Source organism: Stegostoma tigrinum, chromosome 21, assembly GCF_030684315.1.
Source record: "Stegostoma tigrinum isolate sSteTig4 chromosome 21, sSteTig4.hap1, whole genome shotgun sequence".
Lineage (NCBI taxonomy): Eukaryota > Metazoa > Chordata > Chondrichthyes > Orectolobiformes > Stegostomatidae > Stegostoma > Stegostoma tigrinum.
Genome location: NC_081374.1, coordinates 7,104,264 through 7,131,311, shown reverse-complemented (window position 1 = coordinate 7,131,311; position 27,048 = coordinate 7,104,264). Strand labels below are relative to the sequence as shown.

Sequence of the window (27,048 nt, the reverse complement as noted above, 5' to 3'; positions counted from 1 at the left end):
TCAGAGAGGTAACAATGAAACTTGAGGCTAACCATATCAGGAAAGAATTGTATCAGTGATAATGGGAACTGCCAATGCTGGAGAATCCAAGATAACAAAGTGTGGAGCTGGATGAACACAGCAGGCCAAGCAGCATCTTAGGAGCAGGAAAGCTGACGTTTCGGGTCTAGACCCGAAACATCAGCTTTCCTGCTCCGAAGATGCTGCCTGGCTGCTGTGTTCATCCAGCTCCACACTTTGTTTTCAGGAAAGAGTTGGTCTGCTTCTCTTGCAGGAAGATAGCCAAGGAGTAACCAGTTAGTGGGCTTTAAAACTACCAATAGCTTTGATCGAGCAGATAAAAGGAATATTTTCCTTTTTTGGGAAGAGCATAGCTAGATGTCATTGATATAAAATGTTCACAAAGAATCCAATAGGCAGTGCTGTGCCTAGAGCTGTGAGGGTTTGAACACTATGCTTATTGTCTGCTGAAGTGCTAGCAGGAACTGGGAATCCAGAGATTTGAATACAATGTCACAACACTATTAGAAACATTAAGAACAGATAGAGCTTCAAGGACCTGGCAGTGGAAAATGTATAACTGGGAGTGAGACTGGAGTAGTAGGCAACCAAACAGTTTGGAACCAGGCCACAATGACCGCTATGCCTCATAGGGTGGTAGTATAGAGCAAGGATCACTTACTTTCTAGAGTTGAATTGTATGTATTAATGTAGAGACATAGAACTGGAGGAAGCAACACTCTCTCAAGGGCCTGCTTCACCATTCAGTTAGATCAGGGTTGATAAGCACCTCAGCACCCTGTAGCACCTGTCCCTCCAATTTACTGACACTTTTCTCCATCCAAAATGTGTCAGGCTCAGTTTGAAATCTCTATCACTGGCATCCACAGCCTTTTGTGGGAGGTAATTCCCAATTTCTGTCACATTTCATTCCCCCATTGTGACGGCCACACCTACAATTGCCTGCGTCCTAAACTCTGGAATTCCCATTCTGAACCTTTGTTTCTCAGCCTGTAAGATGATCCTTAAAAACCCACACCTCTGACCAAGCATTGGTCACTGTTCGTAATATCATCTTGTACAGGTCAGAGTCTGATTTTGTGATAATACTCTCTCAACATTGTTTGAGATGGTTTACTTTGTTATCAGCAGGTATTGTTGACTTAGAAATTTGCCCAAGAGGTTGGGCTCAATTTACAGGCTATCTTTTACAGACTGGTGACTATTTACAGTGATGATTGGGATTGAACTTGCATATGATCAATTTGAATCCTAGTTATAACTGTGGTGTAAAGAATATTATTTGGTTGTCAGGAGCAGGCCTGTATAATCTTGGAAAGTGTGAGGTTATGCATTTTGGTCAGAAGAAGCACAGACAATTTTCTAAATGGGGACAGACATCAGAAATCTGAAGCACAAGGGAACTTAGGAGTCCTAGTTCAGGATTCAATTAAGATTAACATGCAAATTCATTTGGCAGCTAGGAAGGCAAATGCAATATTAGCATTCATTTCAAGAGGGCTAGAAAACAGCAGTGGAGATGTACTGCAGTTTAAAAGGATGAGAGGAGATCTGATGGAAACTTACAGAATACTGAGAAGCCTAGATAGGATGGATGTCGAAGATATTTCCACTAGTAGGAGAGACTAGGGCCTGAGGGCATAGCCTCAGTGAAGAGATGACATTTAGAACTGACATGAGGAGAAATTTCTTCAGCCAGAGGGTGGTGAATCTGTGAAACTCATTGCCAAAAAGGTCTGTGTAGGCTAAGTTATTGAAGGTATGTAAGACAGAATGGATAGGCTCCTGAAAAGTAAGGAGATCTCGCCTTCCAAGAAAAAGGCAGAAGATTGGAGTTGAGAAGCCTAGCAGCCATGATTGACTGGTGGGGCAGACTTGCTGGGCCAAATGGACAAATGCTGCTCCTATATACTATGGTTTTGAGGTCTACTTCAGCATTAAATACGCTCAAAGGTTGAATAGTCCACACACATCTATAGATTTGAGTGAAATGTTCTTATCTCAGTCTTAAACGAGTGACCCCGTACCCTGAGCCTGTGCCTCAGTGTATTAGATTTCTCAACCAGAGGAAAATGTCTACTCCAACCAGTCCTATTAGAGTGTATTTTTCAATGAGGTTGCTTTGGGTTCTTCTAAACTACAGATAACCTAAGCCCACCTTAATCATCGTCTCATCATTGAACAACTCTCAGCCACCCACCTGGGGAACTGTTGCTGCACGACTGTCGAGGCAAGTGTAACCTTAAGTGTGGAGACTAAAGCTGCGCAGAGTATACCAGATGTGGCCACTTGAAAGTGGACAATTGTAGTGACACTAGGAACAAAAACAAAGTTGCTGGAAAATCTCAGCAGGCCTGGCAGCATCTGTGGAGGAGAAAACAGAGTCAAGGGCCTGGTGACCCTTCCTCTGAATTGTAGCAATACTTCTTTATTCATGTACTTAAATCCTTTGCAATAAGGGACAGCATACCATAACTGCACCTCCCCAGTCGCAAACCATTTCCACTCCCCCCCCCCCCCCCCCCCCCCCCCATTCTCTAGATGACATGTCCATCCTGGGCCTCCTGCACTGCCACAATGATGCCACCCGAAGTTTGCAGGAACAGCAACTCCTATTCCGCTTGGGAACCCTGCAGCCCAATGGTATCAATGTGGACCTCACAAGCTTCAAAATCTCCCCTTCCCCCACCGCATCCAAAAACCAGCCCAGTTCGTCCCCTCCCCCCCCACTGCACAACACAACCAGCCCAGCTCTTCCCACTGCATCCCAAAACCAGCCCAGCCTGTCTCCGCCTCCCTAACCTGTTCTTCCTCCCACCCCAAGCCACACCTCCATCTCCTACCTACTAACCTCATCCCACCTCCTTGACCTGTCCTTCCTCCCTGGACTGACCTATCACCTCCCCACCTATACTATACTCTCCTCTCCACCTATCTTCTCTTCTCTCCATCTTCGGTCCGCCTCCCCCTCTCTCCCTATTTATTCCAGAACCCTCACCTCATCTCCCTCTCTGATGGGTCTAGGCCCAAAACGTCAGCTTTTGTGCTTCTGAGATGCTGCTTGGCCTGCTGTGTTCATCCAGCCTCACATTTCATTATCTTGGATTCTCCAGCATCTGCAGTTCCCATTACTACAGCATACCATTCTAAATTGCTTGCTGCACTTGTATGCTGACTTTCAATTTTCCTGTCCCGTCACACCCATGTCTCTTTGAACATCAATATTTAAAAGCTTCACACCTTTATTTTTTTAAAATCTATACATTTGACCAAGGTAAATGATGCCTGCTTTAGCTGATGTTGATAGGTAAACCTTTTTTTGCTTAAAGCAAAAGAGATCCTTACCATGGCTCTAAGGTGGGACTGCAGTTTGATATTTTTTTTTCAACATCCGGGATGTGGTTTTCTTTTGAGCTTTTGAAGGCATAATGACTTTGTTTCCAGACAATTGCATAGCAGCAACATTTGCAAACGTAAATCATAGAACCAGTGAAGAAACTGCTTTACCCCTGGCTCACTTTAGAACGGTCACAGCCCAGAAAGAGGCCATTCGGCCCAATGCGTCTCTGCTGATTCAGTAACAGACTTTTAGTGATTGCCAAAGGCCCATGGCTGAAGCTGAATATGAGTATATCACAATCTCTGAACCTGGGGAGAAGGAACAAGTTGTCGGAGATGGATGTGATGAGTGAGTGGTCTTCAGAGTGACAGAGCTTGTAAAAGGAACAAAACTGTCCAAAGGTTCCAGATGAAGTGTGAAGCTGGATGAACACAGCAGGCCAAGCAGCATCTCGAGCACAAAAAAGCCATCCCCTATTCCCAATTCCTCCGCCTCCACCGCATCTGCTCCCACGATGAGGCATTCCACTCCCGCACATCCCAGATGTCCAACTTCTTCAAGGACTGCAACTTCCCCCCACAGTGGTCGAGAATGCCCTTGACCGCGCCTCCCACATTTCCCGCAACACATCCCTCACACCCCGCCCACACCACAACTGCCCAAAGAGGATCCCCCTCGTTCTCTCACACCACCACACCAACCTCTGGATACAACGCATCATCCTCCGACACTTCCGCCATCTGCAATCCGACCCCACCACCCAAGACATTTTTCCATCCCCACCCTTGTTTGCTTTCCGGAGAGACCACTCCCTCCGTGACTCCCTTGTTCGCTCCACACTGCCCTCCAACCCCACCACACCCGGCACCTTCCTCTGCAACCACAGGAAGTGCTACACCTGCCCCCACACCTCCTCCCTCACACCCATCCCAGGCCCCAGGATGACCTTCCATATTAAGCAGAGGTTCACCTGCACATCTGCCAATGTGGTATACTGTATCCATTGTACCCGGTGCGGCTTTCTCTACATTGGGGAAACCAAGCGGAGGCTTGGGGACCGCTTTGCAGAACACCTCTGCTCGGTTCACAGTAAACAACTGCACCTCCCAGTCGCAAACCATTTCCACTCCCCCTCCCATTCTCTAGATGACGTGTCCATCATGGGCCTCCTGCAGTGCCACAATGATGCCACCCGAAGGTTACAGGAACAGCAACTTATATTCCGCTTGGGAACCCTGCAGCCCAATGGTATCAATGTGGACTTCACAAGCTTCAAAATCTCCCCTTCCCCCCCACCGCATCCCAAAACCAGCCCAGTTCGACCCCTCCCCACTGCATCCCAAATCCAGCCCAGCCTGTCTCTGCCTCCCTAACCTGTTCTTCCTCTCACCCATCCCTTCCTCCCACTCCAAGCCGCACCTCCATTTCCTACATACTAACCTCATCCCACCTCCTTGACCTGTCCGTCTTCCCTGGACTGACCTATCTACCTACCTCCCCGCCTATACTCTCGTCTCCACCTATCTTCTTTTCTCTCCATCTTCGGTCTACCTACCCCTCTCTCCCTATTTATTCCAGAACCCTCACCCCATCCCCCTCTCTGATGAAGGGTCTAGGCCCGAAACGTCAGCTTTTGTGCTCCTGAGATGCTGCTTGGCCTGCTGTGTTCATCCAGCCTCACATTTTATTATCTTGGATTCTCCAGCATCTGCAGTTCCCATTATCAAAGGTTCCAAATGATTTCTTTTTGTGTGTAGCTTCTGATCGATTTAGAAAGTGCCAGTTTTATTTTCACATTGCATGGACTTAGTGACTGACGCAGCACCAGTCATTTTACAATAAACTGCCCACTGCAGGCCCACCTGTGGTGCCAGCTGACCAAAAGCAACCAGGATTGTTGAAGCATAGAAAATAGGAGCAAGAGTAGGCCATTGGGTCCATCCAGCCTGCTGTGCCATCCATTATGATCATGGCTGGTCATCCAACTCATTTCCCATGTACTCCATCTAAGAAAAGGAGAGTTGTCACAACACAATCATCCTAGCTATTAAGAAGTTGAATAAAACATGAAAGGGCACTTCTAATTCAGTTGTGACCAACATTACTGTCAATGCTTGTATTTACAGAGAACCTGCTGAACTGGTCTCCTAACTTGTCAAAGCCGCGAGTGCTGAACTAAATCATCCGCCTGACAGTGATCATTTTTCTTTTCTCTGACAATTTAGCACATGATAGATCGTCAAAGTGTGCCCAGTGCCTTGTACTTTAAAATGTGCTTCAAAGGAGCAAAATATTCACTCTGGGTGTGTTCTGCTAAATATATCTATAATAATAACTTGGATTTATATAGCAATGCTAATGTAGTAGAACATCTCAAGTTCTTTACAGCAACGTAGTCAGGCAAACATTCAGTGCTACTGCACTTCAGGAGAATTTAGGGCAGGCTCTGCAAGGTTTATCCAAAGAGTTAGGTTGTCAGAATTGTTTAAATGGAGCAGAAAGATGTGGAGAGGCAGAAGTTTAAGGAGGAAATCCAGAGCTTGAAGGCTCAGCTCCCGATAGTTAAGTGATTTGAAAAAGTCAGGGTGATGCATGTCACCTACGTTGGAAAAGTGCAGAGACCTGGGAGAATGTACGGCAGGAGGACATTGTAGGTACAGATGTGTAAGGAGTTGAATGTGAAGATTTTATATTTAAGACAATGATGGTCTGCAAGCCGGTGTAAGTCAGTGAGCGCAGAGGCAATGGGTGAAGGGGAGTTGGTCCAGGTTAGTACATGGGTAAAGCTTAAAGCATCAGGTGGGAGGTTGAGCAGGAAAATATTTGAATAATTGAATTTGGTGGTGGCAGATGCATGGGTGAGAAACTCAGCAGCTAATGGGCTGAGGCAGGATCAGATGAAGTCTCGCTCCCTCATCTCTCTCAAGTGAGGATGTAAAGCAGGAATTGTGCAAAATATTTTTCTTGAAAGAATGTGGTGGTAGTGGCTCAGTGATTAGCTCTGACTCAGGGACCTGGGTTCGATTCCACCCTCCGGCGACTGTCTGAGAGGAGTCTGTGTGGGTTTCCTCCGGATGTTTCGGTTTCCTCCCACAGCCCAAAGATGTACAGGGCAGGTGGATTGGCCATGCTAAATTGTCCATAGTGTTCAGGGATGTGGAGTTTAGGTAGATTAGCCACTGGAAATGCAGGGTTATAGTGACAGGGTAAGGTGGTGGAATATTCCTCAGATGTCCAACAGAGGTGCAGTGAGCTGAATGGCCTGCTTCTCTGCAGGGAATTCTATGAACTCTCTGCATGTTATCCCCTCTCCGTAACCCTGCTGATTTCACATTTTCATGCATACATCTAAATCTGTTTGAGAAGTCCAATTCCTGAGATTTGACCATCCAATCCAGGCAATATTCCAGTGCACTGAGGGAGTTCTACATCTCTTGAGCCACCCTGTTTGGAACAAGACATTTAAAACTGCCCTCTCAGATGGTCATAATGATCCTAGGGCTGTGTGTTTAATGTTGTCGGAGTGTTCACTTCAGCGTCCTCGTTGTTATTTATCCCTGTTTAACCAACATCACTGGAAACAGTTTATCTGATCATTGTCATGTCACAGACTGTGCTTGTAAATTTGTGATCACATTTGCTACATTACAGCAGTGCCTAGACTGCAAGATGTACCTTATTAACTGGCAAGTGCTTTGGGGCATCTGGAGTGTTTGAAAAGAGCTACATAAGTCCTTATTCCTTTAAATTTGTTTGTAATGTCTGTTCGGGCAACACCTTTCACTGCCGTATGGATATATTGAGATAACACCTTCAGTAATCTCACATTGCCCAAAATCGCATCACAGTTTAGAAACTATTTTCTCCACACAGAGAAAACCCCCTTTAGTACCACAGCTCTCACTGTGAGCCTAAGCCATTCAAATCAGGAAGACACAAGCTCTGCACCCTGTTGGTTCAGTTTCTCCAGCATCTGCAGTTCCTGCTATCTCAGGCACACGTTCAGTCTCCTTCATCTTATTTGTTTTATCATGGGATGTGGGCATTGCCGACAAGCCCTGCATTTGTTGCCTACCCATAGTTACACTTGAAGTGAGTACTAGACTAATTCAGAGGGCAGTCGAGAGTCAACCAAATACCTGTGGGTCTGGAGTCACATGTGGACCAGACCATGTAAGGATAAACTGGTAAGGAACTGTTCCCTAAAAGGGCAATAGTGAGCAAGATGGATCTCTGCAACAATTTTATGGTCACTCTTAGTGGGAGTAGATTTATATTTCAGACTTCATTAACTAGATTTGAATTTCACCAGTTTCCAAACCCCTTTGAAATCCTGCTCTCCGAACCGTAGCCAGGGGCTCCAGGTGATTAGACCAGAGCATTACCATTATGCCACCGCCATCCGTAAGTCTCTGCTAGCGGCATTGCCACACGCATGCAGTATTGTAATTGATGGAGCTGAAGCACCGGACAGGTTACTGGGGGGATTTTCCTGTTCGCAGATTAAAACTGTCTCTAGGTTATTTTTGAACCAAATTGCCTGACCTTGTCTAGTACCTTCCACATATTCTTATATGTTACAGTAATGTTACTGCTGCACCATTGCAGTGTGTAATGTCTGCACCGTACATTTATCCATCGCAGTCTACAAATACAGTTGAACAAGTTGACCTTGTGCCTTTATGGACTTTTACTTGTGGAAATATCAATTACATAACTGCTAATCAGAATATTGCTGTCATTGGAAAAAAGAGACTATCCAACTCTGCTAGCATTCAGTTAGATCATTATTAATCTGTATTTTATCTCCATAAGCCTACCTTCAACCTAGAGCTTGCAATACCATTGGCCAATGCCATTTCATTCTATTGTTTTAACAATCTCAGTTTTGAAATGTACAAGTGACCTACTTCAACAGTTTTAAGAGATGGAATTCCAAATTTCCATGGCTCCTTATGGGAAAGAATTAATCTTGATATCATTCCTGAATGACCTAACTTTATTTTTAAGATTATGCCCCCTTGTCCTAGACTTCCATCCAGAGGAAATTTTCACCTTAGCAAATCCATCAACTCCTAAGCATGTCAATGAGCTCACCCCTAAAATGTTTTATAGTTGAGGAAACATAAATCTGCTCTTTTCAATATTTGCTCATGTATTTTACCCTTTCAGGTGTGGTGTCACACCGGTGAATCTGCACAGCACTCTCCCCAAGGCAGGTATATCTTTTGAATTGAAAACAATAAATGCTGGAGATCACAGTGGGTCAGACAGCAACCATGGAGAGATAGGAAGCTAAGGCTTCAAATCTAGATGACTTTGGCAGATGAATTTTAGATTGCTGTCTCTCCATGAATGCTGTCTGACTCACTGCGATTTCCAGCAATTGTTGTTTCCAGTACAGATTCCAACATCTGCAGTAATTTGATCCTACAGATATATCCTTTCCAAGGTGCAGTACCCAGAACTGAATTGTAAATGCAGTCTGGAATTGAGAAAGGGATACTTAGAAAGCAATAGATTTTCAGTTGTTGGCAAACTTGATGAGCCATCAGTGTATTTGAAGAGAGCTAATAGGAACTGCAGATGCTGGAGAATCCGAGATAACAAGGTGTGGGGCTGGATGAACACAGCAGGCCAAGCAGCATCTTAGGAGCAGAAAAGCCGATGTTTCAGGCCTCACCGTTCATCAGAAAAAATGGCTTTTCTGATGAAGGATCTGGGCCCAAAACGATGACTTTCCCGCTGCTGAGATGCTGCTTGGCCTGCTGTGTTCATCCAGCCCCACACCTTGTTATCTCGGTGTATTTGAAGCAGCAGCTTAGAATTTATACATCAAGTTACACAAAATGTGCAGATGGACAGAACAGTGCATCAGATTTAATGTTAAGAAGTGTAAAATCTTACATGTTGGATAGTAAAATGAGCAACATAAGCTGAATGATGTTAAAGTGGCTAAAGGTGAAGTTGAAAGAAGTGTAGGAGAGACCACAGAAATGTATTAGAATAATACCAGGAATGACCACCATTAGTTATCTGGGTCGAGTGAAACACAGATTATGCTCCATACAGCAGGGAAGTGAAGAGATGTTTGAAATTGTGGAGACGCTTTAATAAACTAGAGTGGAAAACTATTGGACTATGCACACTCAAGGACACTGTCTTAAGATTCTCAAAGAGAAGATCGAGGTTTTTTATACCATTGTGATCTGAAGTGCATAGCCTGATTCCATAGCAACTCCCAATAGGGTCACTGGAAGTGTATGTGCAAAGGAGAAATTTTCTTGACTATGCAAATGACCACGGGAATGAAACTAATTAGATCCTCCTGGTGAAGCTGGGCAGAATGGCCTTCACCCATACAGTAGAATTCCTGGATTCTATGAATCTTGCTAAGCTTAACACTACTTAATCCGTACCAAAAAGCAATCAAGAAGATCAATAGAAAGATGTACTATGTGGCCAAAAGGAGTTAATAATCAAACTTTATAGCGTCCTAGCCAAATTGCATCTCAAACATTATATCCACTTCCGATTGCCAAGCAACAAGGGGCATAGAATTGCTGAAGATAGTACAAAGAATAGCCATTAATGAGGCTACGAGCTAGTGTAAGAGGCTTGTATTTCAGGTGAGATATGAGATTTTCAGTCTTGTGGATAAAGACTGCTGAACTGGGGAGCGTGGGGCTGGATTTTGAGATACAGGGCTGAACTCGTTCTAAACCAAACCTTTTCTGTGATTCAAGGATTTTCACTCCTTACAAAGAATCCAAAGAACAGAGACAGGCCGGCTGGTCCCTGCTGGTGTTTACGCTAGCCTCCACACATACGCCTTCATCTCCCTCTCAATTACTTTTGCCCTCCATGCCCTTGCCTGTGTTCCTGACTTAGCTCGGTTCAGGTGAACAATTTATGCGGTAGCAATTTCCATATTCTCACCACTCTCTGACCAGTGAGATCTCTCCTGAATTTCTGGTTGTCTTATATTTATGACCTCTATTTCAGTCTCTCACAATTGGAAATGTCGATCTTACACTGAATGTACACCATCTCCTTAAGTGCAGATGTGTTTTCTACCTTTAAACATGAAACGGTTTCTTAAGAACGTGCTCACAGAATTATTGCATTACAGAAGGGAACTATTCAGCCCATGTCTGCACCAGCTCTCTTTCTAGACCCAAGCTCCTACCTTTTCCCCATCTCTGAACGCCATTTCTGTCCAAATAATCATCCAGTGCCCCTCCTGAGTACCTCAATTGAACTTAACTCCATCAAATTTCCAGTCAGTGCATTCTTGACCCTAACTTCAATGCATTCTAGATCCTAACTCCTCATATCGCTCTTGCTGATTTTGCAGATCACTTCAGATCAATGCCCTCTCATTCTTGCTCCTTTTATGAGTGGAAACAATTTCTCCCTACCTCAGCCTGCAACCACTTCCATCTAGAAGGACAAGGGCAGCAGATAGATGGAATCACAATCACCGTCAAGCTCCCCTTCAGGCCACTCACCAGCATGACTTGGAAATATATTGTCATTCCTTCACCGTTGCGGAGCCTAAAGCCTGGAATTCCCTCCCTAAGGGCGTTGAGTCAACCCACAGCACATGGACTGCAGCAGTTCAAGAAGGCAGCTCACCACCAGCTTCTCAAGGGGCAACTAGGGACAGAAAACAAATGCTGGCCAGCCAGCGACACCATGTCCCATAAAACAAACTCTGCCCAGCCTGCTCATGATTTTGTAAATCTCAGTCAGGCTTCCTCTCGGTCTTCTGTCCATCGAGAGCATCTGTGCTCTGTGCTCAAGTTACTCCATACCTGGAACCAGTCTAGTAAATTGCATTTGAACTCTTTCCTATAATGCAACACCTATTGCTGCAGCTGTAGACACTTCCTGTACATAATGTTCTGATCTAGAAGGCCTGATCTTACTGTACTGTTCAGTTTGATGCACCTATTGTTATGGTGGGGAAGTTGGGACTGTCAGAGTATGATGCCTAACTGGTATAAGTATAACTTCCTGGAAGCATTCTGTCTCTGCCTGTCACCCTGCTGTTCCCACGTGTAGACAAGGAATTGAAGGTTGTATATCTCATCCAAGATAAGTGGTCTGTAGCAACATAAAATTTATTCTGTTAAATTTTTGTGAACTTTGCTTATCAAAGTGAAGGATGGAGGTACTGCAGAATGGAACTCCTTAATCTTAGACATGCCATGGGACCTGGGAACAGGAAGAGACCATTTTAGCCTCATTAAACAAGTGGTTGATCTGCCACCTAACTTTATATTCCCATCTTTGTTTCGTTTCCATGAATACATTTGCTTAACAAAATTTTTAACAATCTAGGATTTATATTAAACAATTAATCTGTCATCTTTTGCAGTTTGCAACAAAAAAGGCCCAGACCTTTGTGTGTAGAAGTGATTTCTAACCTGAAAGCTTTCATGCTAATTTTTAAACCAGAACTGGACTCCACAGCCAGTAGCAATCAGCCCTTTGTGTATTCCATCAGCTTCCCTTAATCATAGGATCTTTACAGTGCAGACAGTGGCCAGTTAAATCTAAAATGACCCTCCATAGGATAGAAATCCATAGAATCTCTGCAGTGTGGAAACAGGACATTCAGCCGAATGTCTCCACACCAACCCTCTAAAGCGCATCCCTATCAGCATTCCCATCCCTGTAACCCTGCATTTCCCATGGCTAACCTACACGTCCCTCAATGCCATGGGTAATTTAGCATGGCCAATCCACCTAACTTGCACATCTTTGGACTGCGGGAGGAAACTGGAGCACTCGGATGAAACCCACGCAGACACAGAGAATATGCAAACTCCACACAGACAGTCGCCTGAAGGTGGAATCAAACCTGGGTTCCTGGTGATAATGGGAACTGCAGATGCTGGAGAATCCAAGATAATAAAGTGTGAAGCTGGATTAACACAGCAGGCCAAGCAGCATCTCAGGAGCACAAAAGCTGACGTTTCGGGCCTAGACCACCTTCAGAGGAAGGGTCTAGGCCCGAAACATCAGCTTTTGTGCTCCTGAGATGCTGCTTGGCCTGCTGTGTTAATCCAGCTTCACACTTTATTATCCTAGGTCCCTGGTGCTGTGAGGCAGCAGTGCTAAGCACTGAGCAACAATGCCACCCCTCCAGACAGCATCCCCATGCCATTCACCTAACCCCACAGTTACCATTGTTAATCCACCTAGCCTACATACTACAGAACAGTTCAACATGGCCAATCCACCTAACCTGCACTTCATTAGACTGAGGAAGCTGATGCAAATACGGGGAGAATGTGCAAACTCCACACACAGTCACCCAAGGTTGGGATCAAACCCAGGTCCCTAGTGCTATGAGGCAGCAGTGCTAACCACTGAGTCACCCTTCACATTCACATTCTTCCTAACATGTAGCACGACAATAAGGCATAGTATTCCAGCTCAGGAAAACTAGAGTTTCTTATAGGTTTGGAATACCTTCTTGCTTTTATTCTATGATTCATCACTGTCCCAGATCACAGAAGTAAATCTTGAAACTTCAGAATTGCCACAAGCAGTTGGATCCCAATGGGAGCCATTACTGCTCCTAAAGTATTCGTTAAGCAAATTGGATCTGATGTCATATCAGTAAAAAAACAGGAAATAATGTTAAACCAATAGAAAATATAGATTTGATCCTAGTTGGTTTGTTTAGTTTCTGGTAATCCCTAACTTTAGGAAGGTTTTGGAGAGGGTATCAATGAGATACACTACCATGAGACAGACTGGAGAAGCTGGGGCTGCTTCTCTTGGAACAAGAAGGCTAAAAAGAGATAGAAGTATTTGAAATCAACAAGTGTTTTAATAGGTTAAATAAAGAGGAATTATTTCCGATGACTAAAGGATACAGGTTTAAAGTGACAGCAGAAGAATCAAAGTTGTTGTGAGTTAAAACAAAGAACTGTTGATGCTAAAAATCTGAAACGGAGACAGAAATTGCTGGAGAAACATAACAGGTCTGGCAACATCTTTGGAAAGAAAGCAGAGTTAACGCTTTGAGCCCATTGACCCTTCTTTGAGATGAGAAGTTGGATTAGTTAGGATTTGGAGTGCACTGCATGCTAGGCAGATTCACTAATGGCTTTGGTAAGTACCTGGTGGAAAAAAATGACTGCAGGGCAATGAGTAAAGAATAGTACCTGGATTAGCAACAGTGCTTTTCAAAAGAGTCAGTTGAGGCTCAATGAGTGGAATGACCTCCTGTGCTCCACCAACCTATACCTCATCACTTTTCTCGCATATCCCCACTTGAATTTTCATTTAAAATAAGTTGATGATTCCATTTTTTTTTCCTGGAAGTATAGATGGCTTTATTTGCAATTCTACCAAATATGATCATCCTTCTCTTGCAACAGATCACAATTAGCTCACGGAAACTGTTATCAGTTTGCTGTAGATCAGTTACTAATTGATCAATAGCATTCAACAGTTTAATTGCTATTTTATTGACCAGATCGAACAAGATCATATTGGATTTTAAACTCATCAACAGGATTTGGCGCTTAATAGCAGATATTCTTCCATTTATGGTGCCTCACAGTGCCAGGGACCTGGGTTTGATCCCATTCTTGGGTGACTGTCTGTCTGTGTGGAGTTTGCATGTTCTCCCTGTGTTTGCATGGACTTCCTCCGGGTGCTCCAGTTTCCTCCCACAGTCCGACAATTTGCACAATCTTGGCTTCAGATGAACAATATGATTTGCTCATTATTGAAAGTAGCAGATACCAGTAAATTAGCAACAGCAGGAAGGCTGTATGTTTGTGGAAATTCAGTTGCCTTTAATTTTATTCCACCTTTACTCATAAACAGCTTTCAGGCCACCTGTTTGCAAATGCATGACTTTATCTTGGGATCTGAGTGATAGTGCCCTTCTCAACCACCTGTTCAATACCCTGACAGTGGACTGTTGGCTATTCCACTATGGCTGATTCACAGCTGTAAACAACAACTTACATTTACGCAGTGCCTTTAAAATAATAACGTAGATATTGCAAAGCACTTCACAGGAGAGAGTTATCAAAGAATATTTATCACTGAGCCACAGAAGGTGGTATTAAGTGCAGGGTATTGTCAAAGAGTTGAGTTTTAAATTGTGCCTAACTTTTAGAGAGGGCCAGATAAGTACAGGGAGGGTGTTCTGGAGCTTCGGGCCCCAGACAGCAGAAAGTTCAAATGCCAAGGGTGAATTGGATTAGATTCCCTCCAGTGTGGAAACAGGCCCTTCGGCCCAACAAGTCCACACTGCCCTTTGGAGCATCCCACCACAACCCATCCCCCTATAACCCACACACCTGTGAACACTACGGGCGATTTAGCATAGCCAATCCACCTAGCCTGTACACCTTTGGACTGTGGGAGGAAACCCACGCAGACATGGGAGAATGTGCAGAGTCTGCACAGACAGTTGCCCAAGGCTGGAATTGAGCCTGGGTCCCTGGCGCTGTGAGGCTGCAGTGCTAACCACTGAGCCACCGTGCTGCTCCAAGTGAAGGAAAGCACTGCAGAAGAAAGCAGAATTGGAATTGGACTTCAGTTTGTACTGATGCAAAATCTGCACAGCACAGGTTGCTACATCTTGGTGATACCTCACCAAGTAAATTCCTTCTGCTGCTGGGTTGTTAAAGGCATTGGCAATGACTGGGCCAGACCAAATTGCAGAGTCCTAATGGAGGATCAATAGTTAGGTGGATCTGTTGACTTGGTTGGATTCTTGGTTGAGTAATTCACTTAACAATTATTCCAAGTAATATACATACTTGTGATAATAATCCACCCAGTGAAGGCAGTGTGCTCTAGCTGCCCAACCCTGCACTGAAATCAAACTTTATGCTTTGTCATACCTGTCATTAATTATTACGAAACTTTTAGACTAATTTCAACTGCAGTTGGTCATATGTCATGGAATGTGTTTTCAACATGTTTTTGTCATTCATGTAGATAACCAGTGACTAAATTAACTGTTTGCAGGTCAAAGCTAAAAGTGAAATAACACTCTCGGTGGCACCTCAACAAGATCACATTTATGTTGCGTTGTGAAAGTGTCCCAAGGTGTCTGCAAGGAGAATTTGTCTACAAGCCACATAAGGAGCAGTTAGGATAAGTGAAGTAGGGTGTAAAGTACATCTTCAAGGAAAAGAGACAGGAATGAGAAGCTGAGAGTTTGAGGGGAAATTTCAGAGTGTAGGACCCAGATCAACAAAAGCTCAGCAGCGACATAAATTGGGGGTACACGAGACCAGAATGGAAGGAGCGCAGAGACCTTCATGGATTTTAAGAAATAAGGTCTTTCAGACTTGAGCCTATTCTGTTATTTAATAGAATCATGCTTAACGTTCTACCTTCTTTTTCCTGCTCAGTTCTGTAAGGCTACCATTACGTCTGAAACAGCAATTCCACACACAACAGAACGGTGATTTTGGTATGAAATATTAGTCTATTGTTCACTGAAGCTCTTGGTTTGTCAATGAGCCTGATTATCTAAAGCAAACAACTTCTGTCTGCGGTTTCATGCTCTTTAGGAGTTCCAAAGGTATACAGGTTATAACACAGATTGAAACGGCTGCCCCAAACAGTGCATGTTAGTATTTACCCTCCTTGCATACAATTAATCCTAGCTAAGTTACCCACTAATTCCTGTGTCCCTTCAACCTGCCTTTTCTTCACCCATCCTGTCATGCATTTTGGCATCATTTTTCTGTCTTCTCATCACCCCTCCCTATCGCTATGTCCTACAGTTTGACAACTTTCTGTGAAACCTGATTTTGCCCAATTCTGGTATTTTGCTATCATCAACCTCCTTTCCTGTAGCATTGGCGTCAGTGCTTTCAGCTATCTCAGGTTGGAATTCAAATATGCTCAGTAAACATCTCTGCCTCTCTTGTCAGATGTTCCTCAAAACCATCCATTTTGATTAGCTTTTTGGTTACCTGGCTGAATAATTCACAAATGGAAAACCCCCTCTTTGGGCTTGGTATCAGCTTTTTTGTTTTTATGTACCTGCAAAACACCTTGGAAGGTTTTCCAATGTTAATGGTGCTATATAAATGCAATATACAATATATAAAGGTGCTGTTTATTTTTAAGATTGACTGACTGACTGACTGACTGTTGCTTACATAGCCTCCTAACTGTTTCTGTTGTAACCCTCAGTGGTCTGACCAGGATCCCACAGAGTGTCTCCTCTTACCAGGTGCATCCTGTAGCAAGTCGTCTTGTTGCTTTGTGCCAGGTTTCTCTCTTCTGAACAATACCAATGTCATATTTGTATGATACAAGTCCAATTCTGCATACATGCAAGACCCATTTAATCTGATTAGGGGACAGAATAGATGCAGGCTCTAAATTATGTTTATTTGTCCCATTCAAAGTTAGACTGTCTCCTCTCCCCTTCCCACTAAATTCCACCCCCGCCACTACAGCAAGAAAAACCTAACTAAATATAACATATCCTTCAATTGTCCTTTTGGTGATTTGTGTGCAGTTCCCAGCTGATAATGGCTTGTTTTCGATTGTTGATTTAAATGCACATGACTTAAAAAATAAAGTAATAATGTGCTTTCTATTGTATTGCTCCGAGCTCTGTTTAAAACCCTTGACGTACAAATGTCACTTCAAATCATGCTTCCAGGTTTATTTCGCTTAAATCTGGGTAAATCATGTTGAATGAAGTGATTGTTCACTTCAATGAGTCACCGTTGTGGGATTTCAATGCATGTCTTAACAATAGCAAGTTTCTGAGTATTTCTGTGCTTTGTGAATCCTCCTGACCCGGCAGTTCCTTGTGAAAGTCCGATTGAGTGCAGCTGCACTTTTGTGGGAGCTGGGAACAGTGGATGGACAGACAATAAAGGGTCAGAAGGGTGAATGCTCAGGTTTCACTCCCAAGACTTGTGTGCAGAATATAAACTGACTGTCTATGCCAGTTCTGACGGAGTGCTGCTCTCAGACAATTTGAGCATTGCTGGGCAACAAAAAAGACACATTTTATTGAAGCTTTACATTGTGTACTCAGCAGGGCAATTCTCAAGTCATATGTATTCAAGTGGTAAGCCAACATTTACAATGAGAGAGAGTGCTAATGGATTGGGTGCACTTGCCAGATCCATAGAAATTGCTTTCACTGAGAATTCCAGAACAAGGGGAGCAGACCCTTATAGTTAGACCGAGAACGTTCCATTAGGAAGAATTACTTCACGTAAATGTTCATAGAAATTTGGAACTGTCTCCTCTAAGGTTGAGCTTGGTGGGGGAGTGAGGATAGTGGGTACTGTGTGATTGAGAAGCTTAAAGCTAAGGGCGAAGGAATTCTGTTTGTCAGGATAAAGTCAGAAGTCACATGACATCAGGCTACAGTCCGACAGGTTTATTTAAAATCACAAGCTTTCGTGGTGCTGCTCTCAAGATGAAGTTTGACAACGGCATCTCCACATGGTTAGTTGGGCTGTTAAGGGTTATGGACTCACGTTGTCTACATAGAGCTAAGATATAGATCAGTCATAGTTTAACTGAGCAGCAATCCAGGCTGGAGGTGCAGAATGGGATATGCTTGTTGCAGTGGGTATGGAAGAAATCTGTGCTCTTGTTATGACTCTGTGGTGTTCTTATATCAACTGGAACACCCATATGTAATATTTGTGACAAAACACTCACACTGTCTCCTGGCTCTGTTCCTTATTTGTAGACAATCGAAGGTAAATCTGAATCTTACTGGCTGAATCACAATTTTGTAAAAGTTGTTATTTTACGGAAGAGATAATGGGAACTACAGATGCTGGAGAATCCGAGATAACCAAGTGTGGAGCTGGATGAACACAGCAGGCCAAGCAGCATCTTAGGAGCACAAAAGCTGACATTTCGGGCCTTGACCCCTGTAGGGCCTGCTATGTTCATCCAGCTCCACACTTTGCCAATATGCCACAAAATAACAGAACAAAGTGTGGAGCTGGATGAACACAGCAGGACCTTCAGGGGTCAAGGCCCGAAACGTCAGCTTTTGTGCTCCTGAGGTGCTGCTTGGCCTGCTGTGTTCATCCAGCCCCACACTTTGCCAATATTCCATAAAATAACAGAGATAACAAAGTGTGGGGCTGGATGAACACAGCAGGCCAAGCAGCACCTCAGGAGCACAAAAGCTGACGTTTCGGGCCTTGACCCCTGAAGGTCCTGCTGTGTTCATCCAGCTCCACACTTTGTTCTGTTATTTTGTGGCATATTGGCAAAGTGTGGAGCTGGATGAACATAGCAGGCCCTACAGGGGTCAAGGCCCGAAACGTCAGCTTTTGTGCTCCTGAGGTGCTGCTTGGCCTGCTGTGTTCATCCAGCCCCACACTTTGTTATCTCTGTTATTTTATGGAATATTGGCATCGGGGCCAGCATTTGTCACCCATTCTCCAATTGCTCCTGGATTGAGTGGATTGCTGGACCATTTCAGAGAGAACAATTAAAAACTAACCACATTGCAACGGAATGGAGTCACATGTAGGCCAGACCAAATAAGGACTGTAGATTTCCAGCCCTGAAAGGTATTAGTGAACAAGGTGTTTTTGAAACAATTGGCGATGGCTTCATAGTCACCTTTGCTAGCTTCTTAAATTAAGAGATTGGATTTAAATTTCATAAGCTACAATAGGATTTGAACCCATCTCTCAGAGCACCAATATAAGGGTTACAATTGCTAATCCAGTGTGTTACCATCTCCCTTGAACAGTTGCTTAATAGGGACAGAGTAAGCCTGTACGACGCTTGAATCTATTCACCACTCAATGAGATCATATCTGATTGGCCATCTAACACAGCAGACCTGCCTTTGACCCATATCCTTCTATGTATTTGATGAACAAAAAAATTCCTGATCTCAATTTTACTTTTACTGCCTTCTGCATGAATAAATGTTTCCTTTTTTCAGGACTGAAATGTCTCCACCTCAAGTTTTTTTGACAATGTCCCGATCTCCCCAAATGGCAGAAGTAACAACTTGCTTGCTCTAAATGTTCTGTTTAATACCTTGTAAACTTCAATAGAATCATCCAATAACTTACCAAATTCTGGGGAGTACCACCGCAATTTGTTTTGCTTACTATTGAGAACTCAGACATTCGAGTGTTACTCTGGTAACAAAAGCAGAAATGCCTGGAAAACTTGGCGGGTGTGGGAGCAATCATGGAGAGCGAAACTGACTTATTGTTTTGGGCCCAGTGACTATCCTTCAGATTGGTGCCACAACTAACCCATTGTCAGTAATTTAATAGTCCTCACTAGCAGCAATTGATTCTCCCAAATTGACCTTTGCCTGTCCAACTGTTCTGTCTCTCCCTGGGCACCATCTCCATGTATCATTTATTAGTCCTCCCACCCCTCACCACATCTTCAACCTATATATCAATCCAGTTCTGAAGGGTCACTGGACCCAAAACACTAACTCTGTCTTCTCTGCACAGATGTTGCCAGACCTGCTGAGTTTCTCAAACAATTTCTGTTTTTTTGTGATAATGGGAACTGCAGATGCTGGAGAATCCAAGATAACAAAGTGTGGAGCTGGATGAACACAGCAGGCCAAGCAGCATCTCAGGAGCACAAAAGCTGACATTTTGGGCCTAGACCCTTCAAAAACCAGCCCAGCCTGTCTCCGCCACTGCATCCCAAAACCAGCCCAGCCTGTCTCCGCCAGTATACTGTATCCATTGTACCCGGTGTGGCTTCCTCTACATTGCGGAAACCAAGCGGAGTCTTGGGGACCACTTTGCAGAACACCTCCGCTCGGTTCGCAATAAACAACTGCACCTCCCATTCCTCAGACGACATGTCCATCATGGGCCTCCTGCAGTGCCACAATGATGCCACCTGAAGATTGCAGGAACAGCAACTCATTTTCCACTTGGGAACACTGCAGCCCAATGGTATCAATGTGGACTTCACCAGCTTCAAAATGTCCTCGTCCCCCACTGCATCCCAAAACCAGCCCAGTTCGTCCCCTCCCCCCACTGCACCACACAACCAGCCCAACTCTTCCCCTCCACCCACTGCATCCCAAAACTAGTCCAGCCTGTCTCTGCCTCCCTAACCTGTTCTTCCTCTCACCCATCCCTTCCTCCCACCCCAAGCTGCACCTCCATCTCCTACCTACCACCTCATCCCACCTCCTTGACCTGTCCGTCTTCCCTGGACTGACCTATACTCTCTCCACCTATCTTCTTTTCTCTCCATCTTCGACTGCCTCCCCCTCTCTCCCTATTTATTCCAGAACCCTCACCCCATCCCCCTCTCTGAAGGGTCTAGGCCCGAAACATCAGCTTTTGTGCTCCTGAGATGCTGCTGGCCCTGCTGTGTTCATCCAGCCTCACATTTTATTATCTCTGTTATTTTTGTTTCTGATTTCGAGCTCCTGCATTCTTTGTTTTGTTTTCTGGTTATTCTAGTAAATCTACCTGCTCTGACTCCACGGTCAATCCATCCTTAAGGTGTGGTGCCCAGAATGACTTGCTTTGGTCCTGTATTCAGGCATAAAACTGATAGTGACTCATACCTCCCCCGACAACATTCCCAGTGCCTTCCTTTTTTATCTGCAGAGGACATCTAGGAAGTGAACCTTGGAGAATACATTGGTATTTGGATGGAATGCTATATGAATTCACCAGGATGACAGGCTTGGTTTGAGTGGCCAATCTGACAGAATGGGACTTGGTAGATGTGTCTTCTTGTCCCATGAGTATCGAATAATGGTGAATAAAATTCCAGTATAAAGCCACAGCATAAGCTGTGGTTTAGAAATTCTTGAATAACCAGGCATTGTATCCAGTAAAGAAGAAATTAGAGAGGAATGATTGCCTTTGGTCGGTGAGTCCGGTTTTCAGGGAATGTATGTCCCTGTTATAGCTTCCCGAGATATATTAATACTTTCTCATATATTTTCAAGTCAAGAGTCTAGAAGGTACCTATGCGTAGTGGAATTCGAAGCTAGGTCTGTTGATATCCAATTTTTATTGACTATCGGCTATAACTCATTTCTCTCACCTACATGATTTCATCACCTACACAAATTTGTTTCTCCCGACAGGGAGGAAGAGAGAGGAGAGAGGTGTCTGTAAATCTTGTCAGTGGCAGTGCCATTTCCAAGTACCTTGCCCATTATTTGAAAAGCCATGATTTTTCTCTGCGTGTTTTAATAATAGTTTCCTGTTTATTCTCTCTATTAGGTTCTCCTGCTCCCTGAGTGCTCTGTTTGTCTCCACTCTCCTGATATCAGCTGTATTTTCCATCATCCCCTTCTGTAACAATGTGATTATCCTTGCCTTCGTCCTGGCTGTGGCTGGGTTGGCCATGGGCTGCATCGACACCATCGCTAATCTGCAACTGGTTCGCATCTACCAGAAGGATTCACCTGTCTTCCTGCAGGTTGGCACACACTTGTTGGGCAATAATGGTCTTCTTCTGATAGATTTATTTTAAGAGTTCCTCATGATCTGTAGGATGACAAGCATAGGAACGTTGAAAAATATAAATGCAGGGATCGGCTCAACGCATCCAGCCGAGATGATCATCCCTTAAATCCATAGCTTATCTTGTATCTCAGGAGGTTTTGAGGTACAGTGAGTAGTGTCCAGCCCTCTGGCTCACAGATTCAGAGTTCAGTTTTGACTTGATGGGCCAAGGATGGAGTGTGACAATACGTCCAGCCGCATTGATCATCACTTAATGTTGCACTCTCCAGCACGTCAACTATTGATGTGTATTTTCCTCCAACAACCTTCCTCACTTCATCAATAGGAGTGCCTTCGCTGTTTTTTTACCCCAACCACTTGCCCTCCCCCACCCCCTTTCCACTGCCTGTGATGGTATCATTTAACTCAGTAAGGATATTAGCATAAATTAGGGGCCACCAGGTTCAATTGTTGCATATCCTAAAGTAGACAATAGCACCCTCCATTATATAGCACCTTTGAAATAAGACAAATGCTCCAGTACATCACCAGAGTCTTATCAAGGGAATACGCAGGAGTTGAAATGATGGGTGACCAGAAACTTATCCAGAGGTAGGTTTTAAGGAACATCTTAAAGGCAGAGAGGGAGAAGATTCCACAATTTAGGGACTAGATAGCTGAAGACCCAGCTCCCATTGGCGCAGCACTCAAAATTGGGAATGAGTGAGACTCCAACATTGGAGTGCAGAGGTCTTGGAGGATTGTGAGGCTGGAGGAGTTTACAGAGCTTGGGAATAATGCAGGTCGTTCAAATGAGCCTAAAGTAGGAAATTTGAATACATGAATGAGAATTTCAAATTTGTAGCGTTTTGGCTGAGAGCCAGTGTGGCTCAGTTCGCACAGGGGTTGATAGGTGAACAGAAATCAGTGAGTTCAGGATATAAACAGCAGAGGTTCAGCTAAGATTGGAGTTAGGTAGCTGAGAGGCTGCTGGTGTGCAAGCAGGTCCTGATCCAGCTTTAAACCTGACTGCTTTGAAACTTTCCAATCTTGTGAAAGTCTCCATCTCAAACTGAACAAGATGCTGTGTCACAGTCATCATTGTGGATTCACCTGCAGCAGATGGACTGCAGCGGCTCAAGAAGGCAGCGCCGCACCACCCCTTCAAGGGTCACACATGGACAGGGTGGTTAAAAAGATCTTCAGCATGCTTTCCTTCATTGTTCAGTCATTTGAGTATAGGACTTGTGTAGTCATGTTGAGCTCGTACGGGACACTTCTGAGGCCTCTGTCTGGAGCACTGTGCCCAGTTCTGGTTGCCCAGTTATAGGAAGGATATTATTAAGCTGGAGATGAAACAGAAGACGTTTTATCAGGATGTTGTTGGGTATGAAAAGTTCGAGTAATAAAGGCTGGATAGGCTGAGACCTTTATCCACTGGAGCACAGGATGAGAGGCGACCAAATAGAAGTTTATAAAATAATGAGAGAGACAGATAGCGGTACTCATAGTTATCTATTCCCTAGGATGAGTGATTTCAAGATTAGTGGCACATTTTTAAGGGGATAGGAGAGATTTTAAAAAAACGTGAGGGGAAAATATTTTACACTGAGTGGTTTGTGTGTGGAATGAACTTCCTGTGGAAGTGGTGGATGTGGGTACAATTAGAACACTTAAAAGGCATTTGGATAGGTTCATGAGTAGAAAAAGTTTGGAGGGATATGGGCCAGGAGCATGCAGTTGGGGCTAGTTTAGTTTGGGATTATGTTTGGCATGGACTGGTTGGACCGAAGGATCTGTTTCCATCCTGTATGACTCTATGACAATGAGGAATAGCCAATAAATGCTGTCCAGCCATTCGTTTTGAGTGAAATTTTAAAGAAATGTTAAAAAATAACAGAACAAGTCCCGAAGCTCTCTATGAAGATGAGGGAGCAGAACCTCTGATTGCATTGGGCCTGACACAGGGGCAAGCTTGTGGGTGAATTATCATTGTATAAGAACATTTGTCATGCTGGCTGGAAGCAAAGCAAGTGCATTTGACATAAGTTAACTCAAACCTGATTTGCTCACTTGTCAAATGTTTTAATATTGCCATTTTCATTTGGGACTAATAGTGATTTGAATGAACCTTTTCCAAAGGATTACCCTGAGGATAGTAATTGATCTGAATTTTATTTAAACTTGTCAGCCAAGGCCCAACTCAGCATCAAATTAAAGCCTCAACAATGAAGGTCAATGTGCCGACAGGAATTTTAGCTGTTTTCTGTTTATTTTGTTCTTTTTCCTTATTGTTGTGATTTGCTTGACTCTGAGCAAAATGTAACTCAGTACAAAAGCCATGATATTTTGAATATAAGTAAACTGCTTGACATTTCTGTTCCACTTTCTTTACATAAAGGCAAATTCTTTAAGCTACACCTACCATTGAGTTTTACAATGTTAAACGTGGACATCTAATTATCCAGTCAGTTGCTTGTTATTTTAGGTAAAGTTTACCCTTTACTGGACTGAATGCAAACAAGTCAAACAGCAGAGTTCTAATAACTGGATTTAAATGCAGTTTGCGTAAAAGCACGAGTTTCTATTTGATACGAAAAACACTGACACAGAGCATAAAGTTTCCTTTGGGCCAAGTGTAGGTTGGGTTGCAATTTCTTGATGCTTTGAGATATCCTCATTATGTCACTTGGGTGGTATGGTGGCTCACTGGTTAACCCTGCTTCCTGATAATGGTCATGGGTTCAATTCCATGTTCAGGTGACTACCTGTGACAAGTTTGCATATTTTTTTCCTTGTCTGTGGAAATTTCCTCTAGGTGCTTCAGTTTCCTCCACAGTCCAAAGATGTGTGGGCTAGGTGGATAGGCCATGTTCAATTGCTTATAGTGTCCAGGGCATGTGCGGGTTAGGTGGGTTTTCGTGGGAAATATAGGGGGTTGGATCTGGGTCTGGTTGGGATGCTCTTCAGAGGGTCAATGGGCCAAATGTGCCTGCTCCCACACTGTAGGGATTCTAGGAAAGCCAAGGGCAGCAGATACATGGGTCACCAACCCAAGAGAGGTTTCAGTGATCTTGTGGGGCTCATTTCTCAAAAATATTGTGATCCAATGAGATGCTCATTCTTTCTTAATTGATTCACTGACTGGGAGCTTGGTTTGATAACCTCCCTTCTTTCTTTGCTGACAGGTTCTTCACTTCTGTGTTGGTTTTGGTGCATTCCTCAGCCCCATGATAGCCGATCCTTTCCTTTCTGAAACAAACTGCATACAGAACAACCGAACTGTGAATGGGTCTTTCTCTGACTTGACCCACATTCGGAAGTCCCTGGTCCCACACCACGTCGTCAATGAGACCCAGTTTGTGCTTCCAACGGATGGGCTTGTCATCTCGCAAGTGTCCTATGCCTTCTGGATCATGGCACTGATCAATGTAAGATATGATGATACCGGGATGATCTGAGCTTACATGAGCAGATGGTTGAGAGGCAGGAAAAGTCTAGCTAGCTGGTCCATGAAGTCTGACCAGACACTCCAGCCACTAGCCCTGTGCGCACTGCGACACTCTTCCACACCCAAACCTCACTTTACCTCCAGCCCATTCTGCAGATTTGGCAGTTCAAGAACAAAATCCCTTTATGACCCTCTCAGATGGTTGGAACCACTCAAAGAGATCTTATCTGTGGAAAAACTTCTTTTATTATTTATCCTTGGGATGAAGGCATCACTGGCTTATTTATTGCCCATTCCTAATTGCCCAAAGGATGGCTAAGAGTCAACTACATTACTGTGGATCTAGAGTCACACATACACCAGAAAGTTGGCAGTTACTTCCCTGACAGACATTAGTGAACCAGATGGGCTTTTTCCTCTTGACAATCAGTTCATGGTCATCAGTGGAATCTTATTAACAGAGATAATGGGAGCTGCAGAATCTGAGATAAAATGTGGGGCTGCATGAACACAGCAGGCCAAGCAGCATCTTAGGAGCACAAAAGCTGACATTTTGGGCCTAGACCCTGGCCTGAAACATCAGCTTTTGTGCTCCTAAGATGCTGCTTGGCCTGCTGTGTTCATCCAGCTCCACACCTGGCTATCTCAGAATCTTATTTCCAGGTTTTTTCCAGGAAATTCCACCAACTGCAGCAGCAGGATTTGAACCCCAGGTTCCCCAAAACATGATCTCGAAATTAACAGCTCAGTGAAAATACCATTAGGCCATTGTTTCCTGCTGCTGTATGAGATGTACCTTAATCAGGAGCTACCCAAACCACCCCATCTCCAAACCCAAATACTCCTTCTTGAAGACGAGAAGGATAGCAGCCAGTTTGTGTACAAACTACCAGAAATGGCAAATGTGTGGAACATCCAGACAATCTGTAACAAAAACAGAAATTGCTGGAGAACCTCAGCAGGTCTGGCAGCCTCTTTGGAGACAGTTAGTTAATATTTCAGGTGCAGCATGACTCTTCTTCAGTTGCTTTTATTGCCAAACAATCTGCACCTGAGCCAGGTAAATGTAAGCTCAAACAATCAGGCAACCTTATTTGACACAGGATGTAAATACATTCAGAGAAGCTACACCCTTGGACGGAGGTGTCATCTGACTTGGAAAGGTTGGATTGGCTTGGCCTGTGCCCCTGGGAGTTTAGAAGAATTGAAACATGTAAGACCCTGAGGACATTTGACAGAGTGGATGCTGAGGGGATGTTTTGCTTGTTGGCCTGGAATATAAAGAGCACAGCTTAAATAAGAAATGAGCCGCCCGTTTAAGAGGGAGATGTAAATAACATTTATTCTCTCATGTAGCTGTGAAGTTCTGGAACTCTTGCCCAGAGACCGATGGAAGTGGGGTCATGTTTCAATTTAAAGCAGAGGTGGATAGATTCTTGGCTCAGAGGGAGTTAGTGGTTATTGTGGGTCAATGAGAATGTGGAGCCCAGGTCACAGCCTGATTTTATTTACTGACAGAGCAGACTAGAGGGGCTGAATGGCCTAATCCTACTTCTATCATAGAACATAGAACAGTACAGCACAGAACAGGCCCTTCGGCCCACGATGCTATGCCAACCATTGATCCTCATGTATGCACCCTCAAATTTCTGTGACCATATGCATGTCCAGCAGTCTCTTAAATGACCCCAATGACCTTGCTTCCACAACTGCTGCTGGCAACGCATTCCATGCTCTCACAACTCTCTGCATAAAGAACCCGCCTCTGACATCCC

General features: G+C 44.1%; 1 protein-coding gene across 2 annotated transcripts in view; it reads left to right on the top strand.

The window, feature by feature from the left end:
• The window catches only part of LOC125462682 (major facilitator superfamily domain-containing protein 4A-like), a 67,684-nt gene that overhangs the window by 6,517 nt on the left and 34,119 nt on the right, over positions 1-27,048 (top strand). For both annotated transcript variants that reach the window (XM_059653326.1, XM_048552911.2), the window contains exons 2-3: positions 21,598-21,796; positions 25,011-25,253. In XM_059653326.1, the coding sequence (XP_059509309.1) occupies positions 21,598-21,796; positions 25,011-25,253 (442 nt within the window). The remainder of the gene's footprint in view (positions 1-21,597; positions 21,797-25,010; positions 25,254-27,048) is intronic.